General features: G+C 26.8%; 6 protein-coding genes across 6 annotated transcripts; 2 read left to right on the forward strand and 4 right to left on the reverse strand.

Annotated features, from left to right (window-relative positions):
• Positions 1-38: 38 nt before the first annotated feature.
• LOC128963496 (transmembrane emp24 domain-containing protein 6-like) lies at positions 39-1,039 on the reverse strand. Its single transcript, XM_054310010.1, has 2 exons — positions 706-1,039; positions 39-418 (listed from the first exon to the last, which is right to left on the reverse strand). The coding sequence occupies exons 1-2, from the start codon at positions 827-829 to the stop codon at positions 39-41; spliced, it is 504 nt and encodes a 167-aa protein (XP_054165985.1). The 5' UTR covers positions 830-1,039.
• Positions 1,040-2,008: 969 nt separating this feature from the next.
• LOC128963497 (uncharacterized) lies at positions 2,009-3,160 on the forward strand. Its single transcript, XM_054310011.1, has 2 exons — positions 2,009-2,717; positions 2,784-3,160. Exons 1-2 carry the CDS (start codon positions 2,036-2,038, stop codon positions 3,158-3,160), a joined length of 1,059 nt encoding a protein of 352 aa, XP_054165986.1. The 5' UTR covers positions 2,009-2,035.
• A 1,198-nt stretch (positions 3,161-4,358) lies between these two features.
• On the forward strand, positions 4,359-7,862 carry LOC128963498 (oxygen-dependent choline dehydrogenase 1-like). Its single transcript, XM_054310012.1, has 4 exons — positions 4,359-4,530; positions 5,815-6,072; positions 6,152-6,799; positions 6,856-7,862. Exons 1-4 carry the CDS (start codon positions 4,359-4,361, stop codon positions 7,860-7,862), a joined length of 2,085 nt encoding a protein of 694 aa, XP_054165987.1.
• A 548-nt stretch (positions 7,863-8,410) lies between these two features.
• Positions 8,411-11,814, reverse strand: LOC128963499 (acid phosphatase type 7-like). The gene is made up of 9 exons (XM_054310013.1): positions 11,798-11,814; positions 9,803-9,855; positions 9,503-9,700; positions 9,239-9,421; positions 9,149-9,174; positions 8,985-9,082; positions 8,636-8,927; positions 8,506-8,577; positions 8,411-8,425 (listed from the first exon to the last, which is right to left on the reverse strand). The coding sequence occupies exons 1-9, from the start codon at positions 11,812-11,814 to the stop codon at positions 8,411-8,413; spliced, it is 954 nt and encodes a 317-aa protein (XP_054165988.1).
• Positions 11,815-13,024: 1,210 nt separating this feature from the next.
• Positions 13,025-15,309, reverse strand: LOC128963500 (solute carrier family 4 member 11-like). The gene is made up of 10 exons (XM_054310014.1): positions 15,305-15,309; positions 15,125-15,260; positions 14,983-15,064; positions 14,487-14,930; positions 14,266-14,401; positions 14,085-14,191; positions 13,881-14,015; positions 13,407-13,810; positions 13,163-13,332; positions 13,025-13,088 (listed from the first exon to the last, which is right to left on the reverse strand). The coding sequence occupies exons 1-10, from the start codon at positions 15,307-15,309 to the stop codon at positions 13,025-13,027; spliced, it is 1,683 nt and encodes a 560-aa protein (XP_054165989.1).
• Positions 15,310-16,257: 948 nt separating this feature from the next.
• LOC128963501 (filamin-A-like) lies at positions 16,258-20,155 on the reverse strand. The gene is made up of 7 exons (XM_054310015.1): positions 19,335-20,155; positions 18,992-19,273; positions 18,159-18,935; positions 17,888-18,085; positions 17,650-17,829; positions 16,354-16,655; positions 16,258-16,278 (listed from the first exon to the last, which is right to left on the reverse strand). The coding sequence occupies exons 1-7, from the start codon at positions 20,143-20,145 to the stop codon at positions 16,258-16,260; spliced, it is 2,571 nt and encodes an 856-aa protein (XP_054165990.1). The 5' UTR covers positions 20,146-20,155.
• Positions 20,156-20,768: the final 613 nt, after the last annotated feature.

Consider the following 20,768-nt stretch of genomic DNA (forward strand, 5'->3'; position numbering starts at 1 on the left):
AATAATATTTAAAAATTATAAATAAAAATATGATTTGTTTAGGCTTGTGGTCGACCTTTTAATTTGCTTTCATTGCCGCCAAACAATCTCCTGACAAACACTACTTGAGTTACCGTAGAGACGATAATAACGACACATTGAATGAGTGACCAATTCTGGACGTATCGGTTGTTACTAATAATAAGTAACCAATCCTTAAAAGTCTCTCTTTTCATTCGCTCTAAATGTGTATAAATTACACCAATATTTGTATCAGTTTTTTGCATATGAGCCGACATATTGGCCAACTTATCTAACGGTTCATTGATGGCCATTGCGTATTGAGACCACGAGTCCTTTTGATAGGCCCACAAATATATACTAATCAGTTTGGGCTCAAACATGTAATTTGTGTTAATTATACAAAAACTATAGGTTCCTATTTTAAAATATTCATTCAATCAATATATTAATATTTTATTATAATAAAAATTTATATAATACTACAAAAAAAATAATTAATTACTAATCTATTATTTTTATATTATTACACATTAAATAATATGATTGAAGAAACATTTTTATATCTTTAATTAGAATAACTTTTCACATTAATATCTAATGTCTAGTATTATGAAAATAGTAATAATATATTTCATTATATTAAATGCAATAATTATATTTTACAAAAAATAAATATATATAAAAAATTATAGTATTGAATACCTGACACAAGTACGCCGTGTTGTAGTGTAATATCGTTAGTCATCTGTTTTTTATCCAATACTTGATTATTTGGTCCAATTATTTCGAAATCAGTTGAGTTTGGTTTGCCTACCATTACAGACATTGTGGCATAAAAATCATATCCCGGTTCCAAATGTTGATAATAGCATTCAGTCTGTCCGGACTCTACTTTCACTTTGAATTCAGTATTTATGGCTATTTGAGAATTTTGATGAATTATCTCAAAACTATAAACATTATGACATAAATTGATTACAACAACAGTCAAAATAGTAATAAAAAGTTTACTAAAATATTTAGACGTGGAATTAGTTGATTTCATATTTAATATTATGTATATATTTTGTATTTTGTTTGTTAAATAAAATTTTTTTACTAACATGTATTAAATTTTTAATAAAAATGAAAAAATTACAATATCATTGATTAAATCCATTGTCATCGAAATCAGCAAATATTATAATATTTACTATAGATATTTATTATTAATAGTTTATATTGATTTCTAATTTAAATTACGATTGTTTTTGATTTTTTACTAAATATATTATTTAATAGTATATTAATATTAATTGATATAATTTAATAACTTGTTGATTAATTTATTTTTTTTAGTTCAATAGCTTTAATACAATATTTGATAGCAAATAAACAATCTAAGATTTGCATGAGTGTGTAATACACACTGAGTATTGGTGAATAAATATGTTTATTTTATTAATAAATTATTTTTAATATGAATAATGTCATAACATTTTTATAAAATATAATGATAAGTTTTTAAACTAAAATATTTTACTAATTTCTGAATATTTATTGTTGAAATATGTCATGTTTCAATAAAGACAATAAATTAGTTATTATTGCATAAATATTATCATGGTCAAAAAAAAGTTGATACTTAACAAATAAATTACTTTTTATACATTAAAAACATGATTTTTTAACTATTAGATCGTTGACCTTTATTTCATTGCATACTATGTGTTATCACTTTAATATAATTTTATAATATAATGCTGTTAAAACTAATTAACTAAAAATAAAAATACATATATTAAAATTTATTAAAATTTAATATTATCTAATCTAGTCTAATCTAAATCTAGTTATGTTAACCTATTTAAATGTAATTAAAACTATTATATTAATAAATTTATTTGATTTAACATTAAGCAACAGTAAGTTTTAATATCTCAAAATCATTTGAAAAAATTGTATAAAATTTATTGAAATATGTTTAGATTTGTGTGGATCAGGAAATTGGATCAAATATGGTGATGAAAAGTGTATACTATTTATTGAGAAAATGTTGACGCAATCAGAAGCCAGAGATCTGTGCAAATCTGAAGACCTAAGAAACAATCGAACCATTGATTTGTTATCAATTCATTCAATTGAAGAGCAAAACTTTGTCAACGATTATCTGACAAAATTGAATGTTGAGGACACTGTTTGGTTAGATTTGATGCGTTTAGATAAAGACGGCAAAGAGTTTAACTCATTTGTAACCACCGATGGAGAACAACCATTGTTTGAAAACTGGGCCATTAATAAGCCTACCGGTGATGTAAAAAAACGATGTGTCCAAATGAGAGGACCCATTGAATTAAAAGACAAAAATACTGTCGAAACAAATGTTGAATCCAAGATGTTTTCAATAGGAAAATGGGAAGACGTTGTCTGCTATAAGAAAAATACGATTTTATGTCAAAAGTTTGTTGAATGGGATTCATTGACTCTTCAGAAGACAATTCTAAAGACAAAAAATCAATTGAATTATCTTTCAAAAGCATATAATGACATCAGATTAAGAGCTGGCGATTTAAATCAACAAAAATTAAAACTAATTGAAGACGACTTAAGAGCTTTTGATGAAAAAAATCATTTTCTTGAGTCAAAACTTGAGGTCATTAACAACAAGACAGATGTGGCGCTCAGAGATATGGCAGCCAATGAATACTATATTAGAGAGATCATAGATAATCCAGGTCTCTCTTATAATCAAAATAATTATCTTTATATTGTTATATATAAACCTATTTATTTCTATTTAGTTCCCATTGGCTTTGTCTATGTTCAACTCCCGGGCCAACCGGAACCGGGTGTTATTTGGCCGACACTGCAGTGGACTAACATAAGTAGCGAATACAGTGGACTATTCTTTCGTGTGATTGGCAACGATTCGGAACCATTTGAGACCATACAGACAGACCACTCGCCCAGAATCGCTGCAATTGTCACACAAGTAAAGCCAAAGCCGGGTATTACTCGCAATTATAACGAACAGATCAGACCTAATGATAAATGGAGTCCTCCTCTGTATACCGGTTCCGATGGCGGCGATAATAACTATTATATTTCATTTAAAATGTTTTCCGGTGAAGTCAGGCCTAAAAATACAGCTATTTATATCTGGAAACGCACTAAATAAGCACATAATTATCATATAACTAAACTATTAGTTAATTAATCATTGAATTTCATTTGTAATATTAATCATGTATTGTATTTAATATTTAATATATAAATTTAACAAAAAATATTGATAAAAAATTTATTTGTTTTAAATTTTGGTTGAATTTGACAAAATCTTTTTGGTATTTAAAAATCTAATATCATGAATATAAAGTAACATTGGGTATTTTAATTAATTAGTTTTAATTTTTTCAGCAAAAAATGTTTTAATTAATTTGTCAATTTTTAATTTGAATTCAAGGTAAATTTAAATTGAGGTTACCCATGAAACATTTTTAATATAAATAGCTTAATATTTTTTAAAAACATTTCATAAATAACTTTATAATTTAATAATAAATTAAACAAAAATTTATTAAATTATATATTGTATAGAAAAATGAACAAAACTTTATTATTCGTAACAGTATTTGTCTTCATGTCATTTGTTGGACTTATTTGTGGTGACGATGACAACCAAAATGGCAATACATATGAAACAAGTGGTCAAACGGGTGAACTTACCTGTGCTGTCGAATGTCTTAAATTCCATTATTGCAAACTAAGTCTATTCTCCCGAAGCCAATGTAGTCATCCTAAGTCATGCAACTGCTCTATAATGGGTTAAACATTATCTCAAAATAAATGTAAAATAATATTATTATTTTAATGTATTACAAAACTAGACTTTTTTTATTAATATACAATTAGTAATTGTCAATAACATATCAATTGTTTTCTATAATTTTTGTTTTAATAATTGTTTAATTAGATATTTTTCTAAGTTTATTAAATAAATCATTTATTAAAATTAAAATTTTTGAATTTTATTTTATTTTGTTAATAGTTCAACAAACTTTAACTTTAAAAATTTTAAATAACAAAATATTTATAATTATGTCAAATCTCTAAAAATCAAGTGTTTTTACTTTAATGAAATAATTTTAAAGTTCAATAAATGCATTTAAAAAAATATTAGAAAGTAACACATTTCTACCTAATTACTACTCAGTTAAATATTAATTATATAAATAGAGACTTTAAATTATCATTGAGTTAATAATAATTTTTTGTCGACTAAATTAACTTAATCTATACTACACTACTAAAAAGTATGATTATTATTAATAATAGTAATTTCCATTATTAGTAATTTATTTTTTATAATAGAAATAATGAATAAAAAAATTTTGGTCATCGCTTGCATTGTATTGTTGGCTATTGTGGTGTCGGACGTGTCAGCTGATGGACCACTGACTGAGATTAGTTGTGGTATGGAATGCATGAAATACCAGTCCTGCAAGTTCTCAATACTGGCCAAAAACGATTGTGTGGCTCCAAAATCATGTAACTGTGCTCTACTCGGCAAAAGAAAATAACTGTCCAATTAATTTATAATATAATTTTATTTTAATCAAATTAATTTCATTAATTTTATTTAATTATAAATTTGTTTCTTGTTATTCAGTCTAATATTTCTAATTTATTTAATTTTACACAATTTATATTTTAATTGTTTTTTGTTATTATTTTCCTATTACTTTCCAATTTAATATAAAAAAAATAAATTTTGGTTTCTGTATATCCTTGTATTATATAACGTATTTCTTAGCTAATATTTTTATTGTGTCGATACTAAAACTATTAGATAAATCAATATTTAAAAATTTATATATAAAATATAATTTAGACTTTAAATTTCTAAAACTTTATCAGTTCAATAATTAATTTATGGCTTATTTTTTATAAAAAATTAAATTAAAATATTACTTGAGTTAATTAATTTTTTTTATTAAAATTACATATATAGTAGATATTTTATTTATTACATTAAAAAATCATATTAAAATATACTGCAATAACTTATCAATTATTATTAATCATCAATGTCAGATATGTTTGGCCTAAAAAATTATTAAATAGATTTTTATGAAAAATTTTATTTAGTTACTAAAAGTGATAATTATTTATAATGTCATTATTTTTATTAGAAAATCTGTATAAATTACAATAAGAAAGTCGGATCTGTTTTGATTGCAATTATCAATCTTTTTCAGTATTTCTAAATAATTAATTGCATTAACAACATCAAGATAAATAAAATGACATAAAATACATATTTTTTATATAAAAATAATTGTCACCGACTATAAATATTTTTGTATAGTAATATCAACAATAATTTCAAATATAGAAACAATTATTTGTTCAATTATACATTTTATACATAATATATACAGTATATATATAATATTTAATTTACTAATTATAATATTATTCAGTTTGAAATTTTCTATAACTTTGTCATATGTTATCTGTGAATCTTATAACACTTTGTCAACTAATTGTAATTAAATAAATTTTTTTCGAAGAGTACACTAGTATTTAATTTTTATAACTATTAAAAGTTAATAAATTTTTATGATTAGTTTAAAATTAAAAAATACAAATTTGAATTAAATTTAATTATGATTTATTTGCTTTAAGTGGAGCACATAAGCTGAAGGCTTAGTAGTAGTTTAACTTAAATTTTGGTGATAACAACAAATAAAATGGTTATTAATTTCCTAAACATTTTAGTGTACTATATGTGCAATTAAATAAACATTTTATAAAATGTAACCCAAAAAGCAAATGTGTTGTTTGCAGCACTAGGAATGGCTACCATTGGTATCAAATTGATAGCAATTTCTATTGCTATAAACGCCCGCGATTTTAAACACGACTCTCTCGTATCCCGTGAGTACTGGTTTACTGCCTATGACTACATCGTGGTCGGGGCCGGCACTGCCGGCAGTGTTTTAGCCGCACGACTGGCCGATGACATCACCAAAACAGTATTATTACTGGAGGCAGGAGGTGCTCAAAATTCGTCCACTGATATACCCGGTATATATAATATATATATATATATATAAGACTAACATTTTACATTAAATTATGAGTTATAAAATAATTTATTGAATAGCATTGAGACCGTCACTAAAGGGTACAGAGATTGACTGGAATCATGAAATACTGCCCCAAAAATATGCTTATTTTGCGCGAAAAGAAAGTCAAATACCTATACCTGCGGGCCGTGTGTTTGGAGGAACGTCAACACTAAGTCATCTCAACTATTATCGGGAAAGTCCCGAATATTTTGATTTGTGGAACACTTTGTATGACATCAAGAATTGGACATTTAATGATGTTTTGCCTTACTTTCAAAAATCAGAAAACAATTTAGACTCAATTGTAGTTCAATTGAGGGAAAGTCAACATAAAACAGGTGGTCCTATAACTGTATCGACACCAAACTCGGACAATATTTTACGGAAATACCTAATGGCAGCCGAGAAGATGGGATATAATGAAACATTATCTGATGGCAGACAACCATTTGGTGCGACAATAATGCAACAAATGGTCACTAAAGATGGTATTGCTTTGTCCACATCGTCGGCATATCTGGAATCCAAAGTGCGGCCAAATCTCAATACTTTTGGCAATGCATTTGTGACCAAAATAATTTTCGACAACAAGAAACAAGTGGTTGGCATCAAGTTTCAAAAAGAAGGCAGTTTTTGGACTATCAAAGCACGCAAAGAGGTTATCCTATGTGCCGGTGCTATTGGTAAGTCATTAGTCTAGTATTTATCAATTGATTTATAATTTAACATATAATCATAGGTTCGCCTCAATTGTTACTTTTGTCGGGAATCGGACCTAAAGAGCATTTGAATGCATTACAAATACCTCTCATTTCAGACTTAAAGGTCGGAACAAATGTCAAGCATTCAGTGTTTGTTGAAATCAATTATAACATCAAAGATCAGAAAACATCCGAAAAGCCATTGATGACTACCGATGTTGAGTATGAGTATTATAATGAACATACTGGTCCATTAGGTTATATTGCTTCAGGGATCCATTGTTTTAAGGAAATATCATATGAAAACACAAATATAAGTAATGGGTGTATATTACCCCACATTGATGTGTTGGACGAAAAAATGGATAAAGTTGTCGAAAATTTTCATTTAAGATATGAATGGGACGACTATTTTAAGCCTTATTTGGGTCATTTGGTATTCAAACTTAAAGCTGTCTTACGTCGAGCCCGTAGCTCAGGTAGTTTACAGCTCGAGTCTAACAATGCATTTGCCAAACCTTTGATTGATCCGCGACTATTCAGTGTGCAGTCAGATGTCGATGATTTGGTCGATACACTAAAACAGGCAATGAATGTGATTCACTCGACACACTTCTCTGAATATGTCGAGCCATTTGTAGTGCCAGTTCCCGGTTGTCAGCCTTGCTTTTATGACAAGTTTTGTGATTCATATTTGCGTTGCATTGTCTATACTATGACTGATTATATTCAATTGGTTGGCACGTGTCGTATGGGTATAGCTAATGATACCGAATCGGTTGTCGACGAAAAGTTTAAAGTTAAAGGTGTGACGGGTTTGCGTGTTATCGATGCATCCATACTTCCGGTGCCAACCGAGCAATCGCTGGCTATTGTAGTGATGTTAGCTGAAAGAGGCGCTCAATTTATTGATGAGGAATATAAAAATCCATTTAAAAGTTTATGGTCTCCACCAGAAATCAAATTTAATTTGACCCAGTTTGCTTTTCCATTTAATTTAACTAGATACTATGTTCCTATTTCCCAATATCAACAAATCAATTAATTAATTAATCAATCAATTAATAAACTAATAAAATTTATTTATATTTATATATTATTTTAATAATAATTTAAACAAATATATCATTTTTTTCATTGATATAATGTCATACATTTTATTTTAATTAATAATTTATATAATGTTTTAATTAATTAATGCCAAAATTTGGTTTAGATGTGTGTTTGATTATATCTAGATTATCAACTACAGCTCCTTTCTATAACAAATAAATTGGTGGTAATATTTATATTTTAATTTATTGAATAACATTTTAATACAAATATATAAATTATACAAACTTTATCGTCAGATATTTGTTGGATATTAATATGACTTCCATTGGTTATTGTCATTACAGTGTAACCGTAGTCCTGATTATATAGAGCAGTAAAATATGGTTTACTGTGAACAGGTGGCTGTTTCATAAAACAACCCTTTCCATTAAAAATTACAATTATTATTATATTGAATATTATACAGATTTTTATTTTTTATGTAAAATTATGACACTCACAGCTGAGCCAGTTATTATATGTACCGGTGCTTTTGGATTAACATATGCTTGACTATCATTATGAATGGTATTGTTATAAATAGGCCACAATCTTTCATACATGTGCTCGTGGCCCCAAAAATTTATATCCACGCCATACTTGTAGAACAGTTCTTCTAAACCATAGTGTCGGAGCCCATCACTTGATTTATAGCCTAATCTTATCTGGATAATAAAATAAATACATATTAAATAAATATAAATATTTTAAATAATCAAATACATTATCATCTGGAAATAGGGAATATGGAGGTCTATGTGCCATTGTAATGATCCATGGTCTTTTTTGTCGATTCTCAGCTTTATTTGCTTCAATTAAATCATTTTCAAGCCATTCATATTGAGCTTTCATTTCTGATACCCCATCACCAAGGTTGTATTTTATATAATAATAAAATTCAGTTGATAGAGCTATAATATGTGCCGGACCTATATTATAACTCCAGTAGTTATTATTGATCATATTATTGCTTTCAGACATCATTGAAAACCGGTTATTATAATTGGAAAAATTGCTAAAATAAAAAATAATTAAAAAAAACTATATATAATATATAATAGTTGTAACTTACTAATGATATTCATGATTTCCAGGACATGCCTGATAAGGTACATAAGCTGCCATAGTTTCAATTTGTCGAAAAAACTCATCGCCCACTCTAGCATTATCCTTTTAATGTCAATAAAATTTTCAATTAATAAAAATGACTTTAAGATTAATAAAATTGAAACTAACATCTATAAGATCGTAAGCAAAGTCGCCTGTAATTACAATTATTTATTAATCAATTATAACAATTACAATACCAGTGCAAATATGACTGACCCAAATGCATGATCATGTCATACATTCCCTGTTGGGCTTCCTCTTGAAGTGGACCTAAACTCTCTGCTAAGACATTACCCAAATCGCCGTAAACAGCAATCCTTGGACTCCAATTGCTATCATTTTTTAATGTTGTAAACGCATAGATTGCACTCCAACCCTCTCTACTACCACAGCGATAGCCTATTCAACAAATTATTTTTAAATCAGTCATATTATTATACAGTTATTAGAAATAGAAAGTATAAATAAAACATTATTAACGATATTTAACTCCCGGTTTAAGATCATTGATAATCACTCTATGGATATACATTTGCCTCTTTTCAGGTCCACTATCTGTAAATAGTGTAGCACTTCCAGGTAGAGCCCATTTATCTAATTGACAATTTCCAAACTTAACTAATGAACTTTCTGTTTGATTAAATGTAACCCATGTAACAATAATATCACTTTTTGACGCTTTATTTTCAAAAATAAATATATCATATAAATAATATAATATTTTATAGATTTTTATTAAACAATTCAATTGATTAAATTAATATTAATTAAATAGCTTACGTCCTAATGATAAATGAATTTGTTGCGGTTGACTATAAATTATATGCGTATCACTGGCCAAATAAATTGATACGAAATATAAATAAATAAGAAATATACTTAAATAAAACATTGTTATAGTTAATTAGATAATTATTACATTAATATTATCAATTTTTATTAATTTATTCAACAAGATAAATTAATTAGTTTTTTATTGTTTATAAATATTATTTTATTAATTTTTAATTAGTTTATTAATTTTATTTTTGTTTGCTAAAACAATACTAAACAATGATAAATTTCAAATTTTTTGGTTAATAAGTAAATAAGATTTTATTTATACAACTGTCAATACTGTAATATAATTGAACATACATTTAGTTATTATATTTGATAATATTACATTGATAATCTGCAATAACTTGTCAATAAGTATAATATATTATAATAAATTTATTTTAAATTATATCATCATATTGCAAAATCCTTCAAAAATAATTTTAGTTTTTAACATTATAATAACAATTGTTTTTCTAGTTACAGTAATATTGAAAAATAATATTAGTATTAATAAAAATTAATTTTTTATTATAAATAAATATTTTGGAATAAATGTTGTAATATATTAAATTAATTCGTTATTTATTTGAATATAATGTTTTATTTTATTAACATAAAAATATGACATTCATTGAAAAATTGCTTTTCATATGCTAATAAACTTAAATATAATAGGATATTAAATTGATTTTTTACAAAATGTTTTAGCAAAATTTACATTAATAAATTACTTAAAGTAAAATAAAATGTATTTATAAAATAAGGCTAAAATACATTTTAAAGCAGTCAAACATTTTTATCAAAAATTTACTTTAAATATTTTTATAATTTTAATTAATTTTATTAATAATGAATCCGATTCCCTTATTTTCAGTGCAATCTAATTTTGAATGTTATACTGGCGATCAATTTCTACACAATTCAATACATAATTTTGGTTATAATTTTACATCAAAAGGAAACTTTACATTTAGTTGGAGTGATGCGGTTTAAAATAAATAAAAATAATTTAGTTAATATAATAATTATTATAAATTATTTATTGTAGATTATGGGCAAAGAGGATGGATTTTTTTGCGGCCCATTTGTATTAATTATCAAAGCGCTAATAAAACGCTTACAATATAAGTTTAGTTTTATTATTAAAACTAATAAATTTGACTTGAATTTGTGTTTTTTTAATTAAAAAATTTAGTGCAATACCTATTTATATTAACTCCCAAAATGTGTCAATAGCTAATGGTCAATATCAATCAATTATTGACAAAATATTTATTGATTATGTCATACAAAATGTATATACAGTATTTAAAGATTATTTAAATTTATAATTAATTATAATTTATATTTTTAAAAACCCGATTATACAGAAAATTCAAATATTGTTAAAATACGATACAATTAATAGGCAAATGAGGACATCCGGTCAACTATCGGTTGCATTATTCAGATTTGTGCCACTGATGAACATTTTAGGCATGAAATATGCGTCCAATCAAAAGGATACCCTATCAGCTATTAGTGGAATATTTGATATCTGGGTATATTGTAACTACCAGTGCCCCCATATTTATTAAATAATACATCATAAATAAATAAATTTATTAATTTGTTTGTTTTCATTTTATTTTTTAGTCGTGGTTACTATTAATTGCATCGTTTTTGCTAATATGCAATATAATGACATTATCTAAATTTCAAATATCCATAAAAAATAAAACACTTAATTGCTTTCAAGTATTTTTGGGCGAATGTTTATCTATGGTTGAAATAATTTGCTTTCACTGTAAGATCTGTAAAATTTAATATTAATTATTTATATATTATTATTAATAATTATTTATTAAATGTTAGATTATAATTTAAATACCAAATTTAAATTTCAACGTTTAATATATATCAGTGTATTTATATTATCTTTGATTGTATTTCAATGCTCGTCGAGTATAATACTATCGCGAACTATACATAAGGATTATGTAATTATTGAGACATTTAATCAACTATTGGAAAGACATGATATAAATCCAATTGTGTTATTACCGGCTAAATCACTTAAAAAGATTGAAGTAACTATAAAACCATTATAACTATAAAATTTAAGTAATGAAGGGAATAGTTTCAGCTATTCCTCTAAACTATTGAAATAGTTTAGAAATAATCAATATTATCAAATATTGTATTAAAAATAATTTAGTAATTATTTATTTTAATTTAAAATAATAGAAATCTAACAATTATGTGGAAAAAGCCATTATAGATAAAAGTATTACTAATAATGATTTGCATACTGATGTTACACTTGTTAATCTAGCAATAAATGCATCGACTATTAAATCAAAACTTAATACTCACTGTATTATTGGTGACATTTATATGATTAGATTATTGAAAGGAAATGATCGCAAACTGTTTTATGGCAAACAAAACTCATTAACAACTCATAATTCTCAGTTCTTTAGCAATGAAATAGACAAACAATTGTTTAATACAATGGAAAACATGTAATTATAAAAAATAATTATTTATATATATATATAAACTAATTTATTTGTAATTTTTAACACGTGATTAAAAAATGTTAGAAATTATGTTTTTATGGAAAATCGTTTATTGGAAAAATCAATTATAACAGCATTAGATTTTGGATGGAAAAGTCACAAACAAATATTTGGGATGTCTATGTATGTAACTATCAATTACAATGATAACCAAATACATGTATTCAATTTATCCAACATGAAAATTGCTTTTGGACCATGGTTGTTTGGCATAATATTAGCTATAATCATATTTCTATATAAATCATGTATTTACCGATATCATAAATTATCTAGTATTAGATCATATTCCCTCCCTAATTTTATTTTCCAAAAGTTCCTTATGATTCCTGCTCTATGGGAATTCCTAGGAAATCTATTTCGTTAACTAATAATTTTTTTGTATAAAATTTCGGTTTATAAGTTAAATATTAATCATAACTTTATAAAAATAATTAATTTTTTTAGTTGAGTGTTTATAAATTTTCACTGGATAATATATTTATTGAAAATTATTTGTCAACTGTAAATTATGTATCAAAATCTGTGTAATGAAATATAAAATTATTATAATATTTCACATATAATTTATATTTATAATAAAAAATAATAAAAATCTTTTAAACATACAATAATATAGTTAATGATAACCATCGATGGCTTTAATATATTTTTCATCAATTATTAATGGGATTAGTTTAGCTCTGAAAAAACATAAAACATAAATTAGTTACAGTTTACTATTTTATTATACAATACTATATATATAATATAATACCTGATTGGCATCAATATAGCAATTACTACCGGATAAGCCATTTGAACGTATGGCCAGACACTGAAGGCAAAGAAACAGAGAACAGCTGATTGAATGATTTGAATTGCAGTAAACAAATGTATGACATTTTGTGGACACCGGCGTATGTAATGATTGGGTGGATATGATGTCTGTATACATAAATTTATTTTTTTAAAAAATATTATACTATTAATTGTTAATAATATTATTAATAATTGAATACTTGTTCAGTAATAAAGAGTAGCATTCGTTCAACAAAAGAGTTGCCACGAAGTGATGCAATGGCACAGTAGAGAAACAGACCGTTGAGGACAGCAATCGGTATATAATCGAGTGGATGGGGTATCAAAAATAGTGAGACACCAATCAGCGCGTGTGTCGCCAGTTCGGTGACACGAGTTTCACGCGCGCGAACCACTTCTTCAGTTACGTGTCCGCTGGCGTCGACCAGTCGATGAACATCTGCCAGACTGCGGGCGTGAATGGGTGAGTGCGGTAACATACCATTCATCCAGGGAAGACCAAACAAAGACAAAAATATGTTCAGTACTCCGACCACCAGTAGATCCCAGTGATAGGCTTCGCCTTTCTTTAGTTTGTTGCTCGGATTGTTCACTAAAGCTGCAGCTGTCATATGATATGATATAATATAATATATATATATAAATATAGTTTAATATTAACAGAATTTATATACAAATGTTTTGGTCCATAAAGAAGAGCAGTGACAGTGCAAAGCCCAACACAAGTGATACAAATATTGAAGATATGGTTAAACTCTTGAAAGTAATTATTTTGAATTCAAATGAGTCGATGATTTCAAACTTTTCAGCTATTGATTGTTAAATAGTTTAATGTTATATAAAATGTCAAAAATAATAAATATAAATTTAAAAAATACCTTTAATTTCTTGAAACAGATAAGATCCGACAAAACTTGTGGTCAATACGGCTATAGGTAAGGCATAATCGGACAAAATCTCACGAAAATGAGAATTAAGATATTTCCTAATATTAAATAATCAATAAATACAAAACAATTATTTTGTTTATAATAATAAATTTTTTAAAAATTTTCTCACGTTTTGTTAAAATCATAGATAAATAGTGCCAACCATACAGTAAACAACATTAACATCAAAAATAAGACACTGTTTTGTGGAGCGCAGTCATGACAAGCGGTACCAGACGTTGAAAAACAGTAAAACTTTTTGAAATCTATTAGAAATAGTAATTATTACTAAAATTTAAACATTATATTAAAACTTTATTTTGAAATTATTTAGTTATTTTTTGACAATACTTTCAATACAGTCTTTGATTGGATCAATAAAAAAGGCAAAAAATGAAAACAAGCCGAAAATTTCTTCAGTAGAACGGGTACACCATTTCATAAGATAACTGACATCAAACAAGGCGTACATAATGACAAACAGGGCGTTCCAGAGGCCAACACAAGCAAACACATCAAAAAAGTCAACACTTAAGTCTTCAGATATATCGTAAACCACTTTAGTTAGCAAACATAACGGTGCGGTAGTCATTATGACCACCAATGGTTGACCACTAAATAAAGCAAATACTATACCACCAATTGTTTGACCAATTAGAGCACGTCTGGCATCAATGTTGCCGTTGGTGTTATTGTGGTCGCGGACACCAAACGCAATGCACGGCAATATTATCGCAAAATATAGTGACGCTATTGTGGCCATTGTCTTGTGAATTGATTTTTCACCGACAAAGGCTTATAATAAACAAAATTTCATTTATTCATTCAATCTATAGTTCAATCATACCATCAGTGAAGTCACTCCAATAATAACCAGACCTTCGCTTAAAGTTTTCAGCGATTCCTTTACCAAAACTAAAGCTAAGTGTCTGTTAAAAGAGTAAATACTTTAAAACAGATATAATATTATTTTTAGTAAATATGGTTACCGTTTCATATTTATGTTGAATGGCCTGAATGGCCATCAAATTTGAATTACATGTCTTATTGGTTGTCAATTGTTGGATACGTTTTTTCATTGAAACTATAAATTCTTCGACAGTTTCAGCATTAATCAGATCTAATCTGAAGTAGAGATCAGAAAATAAAGTGCCAAATGTGTGACTCACTTCATCAGAGCTTTTCGTCAATTTCTAAATTAATTTTTATTTTATTTTTTTTAATTTATTCATCAAAAATGTAAAGAAAATTACTTCTTTAACCGGACACAGAATCAGTACAAAGAATTTGTTAGTTTGTGAAGTAATTCCTAAATTTGTGGCATTTTTCAGTCGGACTATACATATATGCCGTCTCTTTACCGATGGATGGCTACAACTATTTTAATTTGAAAAAAAATAAAAGTAAAAATTACTTTTGTAATGTTAATTTAAATAAATTAAGTTTTATTTTACGATAGATGTAGTTTTTAATTAAATTTTGATATAAAATTACATTTTATAATAAATTTAATATAATTCAATGTATTATCATATAATATTGATCTATATTATAAAATATTTACGGTAGTTATATTGTATTCAATTTTTTTAATAAAACATTTTAATTAATTTATTAGTCAAATTTTTATATTGATAAAATAATGAATTAGCCTAATTGTAAATTTAGAAAATCTTATCATTATTTTATGACAACTAGTCTTCAATGATAGGTATTGAAGTTAATAGATAATGACATTTTGTGATATTTGTCAGCAATAAATTATTTTTATTTATATTACAATATAAAAATAAAATATAAGTTTAAATATATATATATTTGTTGTATGTATTTAATAAAATATGTTAATATTACTGTGTTATAAGCCATGAGTGGTTGTATTGATAACCATTTTCAGTGTTTAAGTGTATGCCTTGTATGAAATTCCGCAAACATTGACTTTTTAATGCATATAAGGAGTCACTGATATCAATCGTTTGATCCAATGATTGCACATTTTTTAAATGCTATAATAAAAATTTTTATACAACTTTTTTATATTACATTTATACAGTATTATTATGTTATAAAAGTTTATAATAAAATTTGTACGTAAGAATAAAGTTAGATTTCGCAACATTTATTAGACATTAAAAGTATTAGACTAATGGAAATTTACAATAAAATATTTAATTATTATATTTAACAAAATAATAATAAAAAAGTATAGTTTATTTACTATTAAAATTTGGTCGATTATATGATCCAATTGTGATGAATGACAATCAAGAATAACACAATACTGTTGTGTAAATAATTCAATATCTCGTTTGCAGCGAAACTCTTGACGAAAGTCTTTGTGTTTTAATATTTGCAACTTTCGATACACGAGTATCTCTTGTCTCAAATCGGATCCATCACTGGATAAGTGGTTGATATTGCAATCGTATATATTGTTATTACAAAAGACACGATTTAAATGTCCAAAAACTGCGGTCACATCTGAATTTGATGTAAGACTATACTCACTATTGAAATCATCTGTAATTACATCCATTAAAAAATTTGTATAATAAAGATTTTTTTATTTTATCAAACAAATTAGTTATATTATATAAATATAAAATATATATTTTAATAATTATGTGATCTGTCAAATTACTAATAATTGTTGTAGAATTTATATGAATCTAACTTTATAATTTTATTTATTTATTGTTTGATAATTTGATGAAATACTTATTTATTACACATGCATAACATTAGATAAAACAATTAATATTTTTATTTTAATTGTCTAATTATAGTATTTGACAGATATTTTTAAATATGCTATTGATATAGATTTTTTCATTCAAACACAATTGCCAAAAAAGTATGACTAAAATTTGATTAACTTTATCAGCTATCATATTATATATTATTTAATTTAAATAAACATTTTTTTATCAATATTTTAATTTAATAGCAAAGCTTTTTAAATACATTTATTAAAGGTATATAAATTATATGAACAATAAATTAAATTTTGTTTTTAAAAAATACATATTTAAATATATCGAAAATTGACATTTTCAATAAATCTAAATTGAAAAATATCCAGTTAATTATAAAAATAATAATAAATAATATATATATATATATCATAAAAATTAGGGCACTACTGTAACTAATTTAATAATAATACCTTAACATTTGATTAATTATTTTTGGATACTGTTAATAAATTTGTAAAATAATTGTAAAGTTTATATTAGAATTAAAATTATAAAATACCTTGTTATCAATTGTTTTGTAAAATTGTATAATGATTTGTAGTATTTTATTACAAATAAATTAGTTTAATTATTATTTATCTAATTACCGGTAATCATAAATTTTAGCAATATTTCAATATTCTAAGCATAATATTAACCAAAATATTTCCTAATTATAATAAGGATTTCATAGGATTTAAAGCAATAACCAACTAATACTCGACACGAATTCAATGAACATAATATAATGATAGATATAATCATTAATTATGAATAACATTCAATTTTGAATGGACTGCCCGGTACGTTGTCATCGCCCCACTTGACCACCATTATGTAATCTCCCTTTTCGCGGCACTGGTAGCTCACATTATATATATTACGACCTTGATGCTTTACAGATATTTCATCACTCGGTCCTTTTGGGCCATACAATGCCACAAATAATAGATTATTTCCTAAAAAATATTTTAAAATTATTATACAGTATTTTTTATAATTATGATAATACAGTACCAGCACTGACACAATTGACTTGAAAATTGTTGATTCGGTTGAGAACAGCCTTTTTAAGACCCAATCCCTTGCAATCAACTTTTGATGCATCGGATCTGAATTTAGGTAATTCTATCTTTTGTTTTGTCATTTTGGTCACAGTCTCGACCACTACTGATGAAGACTCGATATCAGAGATATCTGCAATACTTCTGTTACCTAAAAGCAGATTCAATATTACAATATTAATCTAATGATAATCTAAAATTAATGTCAAAAGTACTGTACTTACCAACACATCTGACTCTAAAAGGACTTCCCACCACATGATATCCATTAAACTTAACAGTGATGTAATACTCTCCCTGTGCTAATGGTGTATATCTAACTTTATATCCTACATCTACTTCAGTGCAATCCATTGACACTTTAGATGGACCGTCAATAGTTACACCAAGAGTTCCGGCACCAGATGAACTCGTGTCGACAATAAAATCTGTCTTAACCCCATTGCGCGCATCTTTTATACCATTTCCATAGACACTGACAGCTTCAGGTGCCGCATCATCTTTACCGATGCGCAATGAAAATGGACTTTCAGGTATATGAACGCCATTGAAGCGCACATTTATACGATGAATGCCATTCTCTTTGGGCATAAATCTCAGTGACCACTGATCATCATCTATACTACTGAGAAAACATTCGTCTTCATTACTCGAAGGTGAGATTACTTTTCCATCCAACTGTCCCTTTGCACCGTTTAGGTTGACAGTGAAAGTGACGGGTTTGTTGACTTGAAGAGAATGTTCTGGAGGTATGGCACCCAACTCTACTTTTTTTGCGTCAGCGATGGCCGGAGATATATATACCTTATAAGGACTGTCAGGTATGTGCTGATCATTAAATTTGATTCCGATTCTATACTCTCCCGGTTCCGACACTTTGTATAATACATAACATGACCCATCCTTTCGGTCCTTAAAATCAATTTCCGCTTTAGAGGGGCCCTCCACTGAAATTGACAAATTTCCAGCGCCTGCTTCTCGGGTCCATACATTGAATTCAGCTTTATTGTGAAAACAAAAATTAAATAAAGTTTTTAAAATATATTTATTAGCACACCTGGAGTGTCAGATGTTCCTCTTTCAAGACCTGGTCCTCCGGCATGAACTCTATGTGATCCGTAATCATTGAGTGGTCCGACCGTAAATTGAAACGGAGAGCCGGGTATATGAATATCCTTATATCTAACACTAACTGTATGAATGCCGACCTCTTTGGGCACAAACTTAACAGCATAGAGACAGTCATCCAAATCAATAATATCTGCGTCTTCTTGTTCACCATTAGGTGATCCCACTTTAGCTGTCATATCGAAAGGACTGGTACCGGGGATTTTAAATGCTGTCATTAAAAAATTAAAAATATTATTTCTACAAAAATAATAAAATTTCTCAATTTATACTTAGTTTGCATTCAGAGCCAATATCAGTGATGGGCATTGCATCCGTGTCCTTTTTAATGTTTTCTCTCTGTATTTTAGATCCCTCTCCCGTTACTTTGACAGTAAATGGACTTCCGGGCACGTGATGGTCGGCAAACTTGAGATTCATTATATAAAATCCAGGTTCAGTTGGCTGATACGTAACTTTAAGTGTGCCGTCATCATTGTCTTTACACTGGATCTCTGCTTTGGACGGACCTTCAATTGACAAACTTAGGCCACCATAACCGGCCTCTTTAGTATCGATAAGCAGCTCATTGACAACTTGTGTTTTTCCCTCTTTAAGAGCTGATCCGGTGATTTTAACTTTAGATGCATCGCCTATTTCTCTCTCCAATACATTGATTTTGAATGGACTGCCAGTGATATGGTTTACCAGTTTCTTGACATTAACGATATGTTCGCCATTTTCTCTGGGAGTGAACGAAATGCCCAAATGTCCGTTCGCTAACTTCTTGACAAAACAGGGCTCTTCGAGACCCGACGGCGCGACTATACTTGCGTTCAACAGTTTGAAGTCTTTTTCTTCTACTTTTAGAGACACTTCATTTGAATGTCCGACTGATAATTGGTTTCGTTTGTGTCCTTCACCAGTAATTTTAGCCGAATAAGGACTGCCTATTACTGGCTTTTCTCCAAACTTTATGTTTATTTTGTATACTCCCTCAGCTGGTGGTACATACGTCACACTAATGGTTCCGTCTTCGTTGTCCTTGCACTGTATGTCTGCCTTTGACGGACCTTTGGGTACAACCGGATGATTGACCGGCATTTTTAATATAACACACAAATTAATATGAAAATAATACAAATATAACTTATAGTCTATTAAGTAATCTATAAATGCTTTTACTTAAAACAAACACAAATTCTAAAAATAAACAATTTTCTAATATAGTCTACAAATAATAAACTATACGATAATAATAGCATTTGTAGGAAATATACTGTTATAGATCTATGCACTAACAAGGCTACAGAATATTAAGCTAAGTATATATATATATATAATGAAGTAATTTTATTCTACATAAACAGTTATTTTTAATATTAAATAAACAGTTGATTAATAATACTTTAGTAATCATTTTAAGTATTAGTTTATTAAATATTAAATTAAAAAATAATTGTTACTATAGAATAAAATTACTTCATTATATATATATATATCAAATCACATAAATCTATTTGTTGGTAACAATTTGTACATTAATTAGAGGGTTATTAAACTATAATTAAATTACAAATTTTTGATGTAAATATATACTGTACTAATTATATTAGAGTTTTATTACAATATTTAAATAATGATAATATTTTGAACCGAATTTTGTAATACTTTATAGGCATTTAGTAATTGCTAATTAATTCATGACATTAGTTGAATTCATAGGA

The sequence above is a fragment of the Oppia nitens genome, unplaced genomic scaffold (assembly GCF_028296485.1).
Source record: "Oppia nitens isolate AA-2021 unplaced genomic scaffold, nextdenovo-longstitch-racon4-pilon3 scaffold7_pilon_pilon_pilon, whole genome shotgun sequence".
NCBI lineage: Eukaryota > Metazoa > Arthropoda > Arachnida > Sarcoptiformes > Oppiidae > Oppia > Oppia nitens.

Bases quoted from the DNA above. Each gene is read 5' to 3' on its own strand.
- LOC128963497 (XM_054310011.1), top strand. From the start codon at position 2,036: ATGTTGACGCAATCAGAAGCCAGAGATCTGTGCAAATCTGAAGACCTA. The intron at 2,718-2,783 runs GTCTCTCTTATA...ATTTCTATTTAG, and splicing joins AGAGATCATAGATAATCCAG to TTCCCATTGGCTTTGTCTAT.
- LOC128963500 (XM_054310014.1), bottom strand. The intron at 14,402-14,486 runs GTATTGTCAAAA...TATTTCTAATAG, and splicing joins AATCAAAGACTGTATTGAAA to ATTTCAAAAAGTTTTACTGT. The intron at 13,811-13,880 runs GTATATAAATTC...ATCATATGACAG, and splicing joins CTTTATGGACCAAAACATTT to CTGCAGCTTTAGTGAACAAT.
- LOC128963498 (XM_054310012.1), top strand. From the start codon at position 4,359: ATGAATAAAAAAATTTTGGTCATCGCTTGCATTGTATTGTTGGCTATT. The intron at 6,073-6,151 runs GTATATATAATA...TTTATTGAATAG, and splicing joins TTCGTCCACTGATATACCCG to CATTGAGACCGTCACTAAAG. The intron at 6,800-6,855 runs GTAAGTCATTAG...ATATAATCATAG, and splicing joins CCTATGTGCCGGTGCTATTG to GTTCGCCTCAATTGTTACTT.
- LOC128963499 (XM_054310013.1), bottom strand. The intron at 9,422-9,502 runs GTTAATAATGTT...TTTGTTGAATAG, and splicing joins TAAACCGGGAGTTAAATATC to GCTATCGCTGTGGTAGTAGA. The intron at 9,083-9,148 runs GTTAGTTTCAAT...TGACATTAAAAG, and splicing joins TTGCTTACGATCTTATAGAT to GATAATGCTAGAGTGGGCGA.
- LOC128963496 (XM_054310010.1), bottom strand. From the start codon at position 829: ATGTCTGTAATGGTAGGCAAACCAAACTCAACTGATTTCGAAATAATT. The intron at 419-705 runs GTATTCAATACT...ATTTTAAAATAG, and splicing joins ACACGGCGTACTTGTGTCAG to GAACCTATAGTTTTTGTATA.
- LOC128963501 (XM_054310015.1), bottom strand. From the start codon at position 20,145: ATGCCGGTCAATCATCCGGTTGTACCCAAAGGTCCGTCAAAGGCAGAC. The intron at 17,830-17,887 runs GTACTGTATTAT...AATATTTTTTAG, and splicing joins AGTCAATTGTGTCAGTGCTG to GAAATAATCTATTATTTGTG. The intron at 16,656-17,649 runs GTTATTCATAAT...ATGTAATTACAG, and splicing joins CAGTCCATTCAAAATTGAAT to ATGATTTCAATAGTGAGTAT.